Below are 3052 nucleotides of genomic sequence, written 5' to 3' on the forward strand. Positions count from 1 at the left end.
ATATATATATATATATATATATATATATATATATATATATGAAAGGCGCTGTTTTTGTATGACAACCCATTGACAAGGATGCCTGCAGCACCAGCATGTTATGACATCACAAGCGACGTGGAGTTTAGATTTAGATTGACAAATCTGCATTGTTCGAGTGTTGTCATTTTGTTAGAGAGATTAAATGTTGTGAATAAATTTGACATTGAACATACTGTAATCCAAGTTGAAGTGTTACATCATTTTCAGTCCCCTTTTTGGCATCTGCATTTGGTAGCAGGCCAAACTGCCAAAGACCATGCAGAATATTATAGTATTTTAATTCCACAGCAAATAACACTGTAGTCTCTGTAAGTAGGTCTAGGAAAAAAACATATATCGGTATTGGTATCGGTTATCGGCCAAATAGTGACAGCTAGCCAGTTAGTTCTGACTGTCACCAGCAAACTGGTTGATCACTATGCTAGGTGCTATTTATAAGACTGAATTTGTTGCAGCTCCTCAGACTGAAGAAGTATTTTGGATAAAAGATGAAACGTTTCAACAATTAAATTTTTTTATTATTATTATTATTACTATTTTTAATCCACCCAGAGGACCTGACTTAACTTTGTTAGATTTTTCTACCTGGATTACTGAGCATTCATCAGGCTATTAATGACATGAATTTGAAAACGTTGCTCTTTTTTTAATATGGTTGCTGCCGTTGCTCTAATTCTCACCTGTAAACAAATTCGCATTTTTTTCTCTTCGTCCAGCGCGCTGGCCAGCTGCTTCATCTCCTGCCTGAAATACATCAACACAAACAGTGTGTGTTTGTGCATTTGCATAAATATGTCAACAGAAATGCAAGTGTGTGAGGAGCATGTACTTGTGCTGGGTCTTCAGCAGATCTATAGAGGCTCTCAAGTCTCTTAATTGGTTCTTGAGTTCCTCCAGTGACGGGGGCGTCAATGGTGAGTGCCGGACCTCTGGAGATGGGGTCATACCCGAGGAGGAGGACGTGGAGACAGAGCGCTGGCCAGAGTTTGGTGGGGACAGGACAGAGGGCTTGGACAGTGGTGCTTTACTGTCTGGTACCTAACACAAATCAGACATTTGGCACAAATAGGGGACATTGTTTTAGTTCTTTTTCTTGACATCAACTCTTTATTTTATATATCTGTGTATAAACATGTCTGTGTTTTAAGAACCTAAAAGTCATGCTTATAATAATAATTATCCAAAAAATGAATTAAATGAAATCAAATATGTGATGGTGTGCTGAATGCTGCAGTTTCTTGCCCAGACATAAAATTAAGTGTCTTAACACTTCAGAGAGGGGGAACAAGCATTTAATGTGCCATCTGTAATTTAATTCTAAACTCCTTCTTTACAGAAACATTTTGCAGCAGTAGACATAGCTAAAATTGACAAAAAATAAAGAACTTGGCTAAGCAACATGAAAACATGTCATTTGATGCCCCCTTGTGGTAAAAGTCAAGTGTGTGCAGTGTTCCTACAGGAATGGCAGTAACTCTTTTCTTTAGACAAGTGTCTGAAGTTCTGATGGAGACAGGTTCATGGTCTTCCTTCCCTCTCTCCTTCCTGTCCTCCACTGTGGGAGAGTCCACCTCTGAATTGGTCAGAAAGGACTGCCAGAGAGAGAAAAGTGCATAAGAAAGACTTTACAGCTCTGTCTTAATGTCCATTATAAAAATAAATCACCACCTGTATTAAATAAATGTTTTAATGTTTAGTTAAAGAACAGAAAATGTTAAATTGTGACACATTTTTATTTTTATCCAAAAAATGAAACTAAGTCAACGTAAGGATAAACAGAAGGGCATGACTCTTTACAGATGTTTTGTGACCTTTTCCAGCCTGATGAGCATCAACAACTCTTTCACAGAGCTCCTCAGAAATCTCCTTTGTTCCTGCCATGATTCACTTCTACAAACATGTTGTGAAGAACAGACTTTCTTCTTCTTCTTCTTCTTGGTTTTTTATGGCGGTTGGCAAACAACATTTGGTGCATTACCGCCACCACCAGTAAGGAGTGTGAATCAGGACTAGCAAGCAAAAAGCAAAAAAAAAAAAAAAAACTATATTCTTTTAATTAACCCCGTTACTATTAGATAACAAAAAATAATCTTAAGACTTGCATCAAAATATTTTTTCCCTAATAAGTGTAAAAGATTATACTGTTCTTTTTCTCGTTCAAGACTCGTTATCATTTCTGTTCTTTCTTTCTGGTATTTCCTACAGACAGACATTACATGTTCTATAGTTTCACTTTCCCCACAAAACTCACACCTTCCTGTGTCATGTTTCCCCATTATATGTAGCGTTGCATTAAGTCCTGAATGACCTAACCGTAGCCGAGTTATTATTCTTTCCACCTCTTCTATTTTCTCCAACCTTCCTTTGAATTCTATAGAGCCATCTTCCTTTTACATCCTCTTCCCACTGCTTCTGCCATTTTTCTCTAATTTTTCTTTTAATAATACTTTTAGTCTCTGACTTACTAAAAGATACTCTTACATTAATTTATTTTCCCTTTGCAGAGTCTTTGGCCTTCTTGTCTGCCATTTCATTTCCTTTCACTCCTATATGTGCTGGTACCCATAGAAACACAAGAATTAACCCCATCATCTGAATCCAATATAATAGTTGCTGAATGTCTATCAAAATATCTGGACAACTTTCTGAGTGACTTCTTTGTAAACTGATTAATGATGAGCTTGAATCAGAACAGATGATAGCTCTTAAAGGTCTTGTTTCTTCTACCCATTCCATTGCCAACATTATTGCAACCATTTCTGCAGTATAAATAGAGAGTCCTTCATTCACTTTCTTCCCTATGTTAAGTTTAAATTCTGGAATTATAACTGCTACTCCTGTATCACCTGACGGACTCTGGGAAGCATCTGTATAAATTTTTACATAATCATAATATTTCTCTATGTACTCTTGTACTATTGTTGAGTTACATATGAATGTTTTATCTAATTTCCTTCTGTGTAACAAAGTTAAGTCTACATTGGCCTCAGGTATAATCCACGGTGGAATT

The 3052-nt window shown here is 36.6% G+C and overlaps 1 protein-coding gene across 1 annotated transcript in view; it reads right to left on the bottom strand.

The window, feature by feature from the left end:
* The window catches only part of sh3kbp1 (SH3-domain kinase binding protein 1), a 102170-nt gene that overhangs the window by 2689 nt on the left and 96429 nt on the right, over positions 1–3052 (bottom strand). Inside the window, exons 16-18 of the mRNA XM_037694436.1 lie at positions 1503–1634; positions 872–1080; positions 723–786 (exon numbers count right to left, since the gene is read on the bottom strand). Of these exons, the coding sequence (XP_037550364.1) occupies positions 723–786; positions 872–1080; positions 1503–1634 (405 nt within the window). The remainder of the gene's footprint in view (positions 1–722; positions 787–871; positions 1081–1502; positions 1635–3052) is intronic.

This window comes from Nematolebias whitei, chromosome 20, assembly GCF_014905685.2.
Source record: "Nematolebias whitei isolate Nwh7 chromosome 20, NemWhi1, whole genome shotgun sequence".
Lineage (NCBI taxonomy): Eukaryota > Metazoa > Chordata > Actinopteri > Cyprinodontiformes > Rivulidae > Nematolebias > Nematolebias whitei.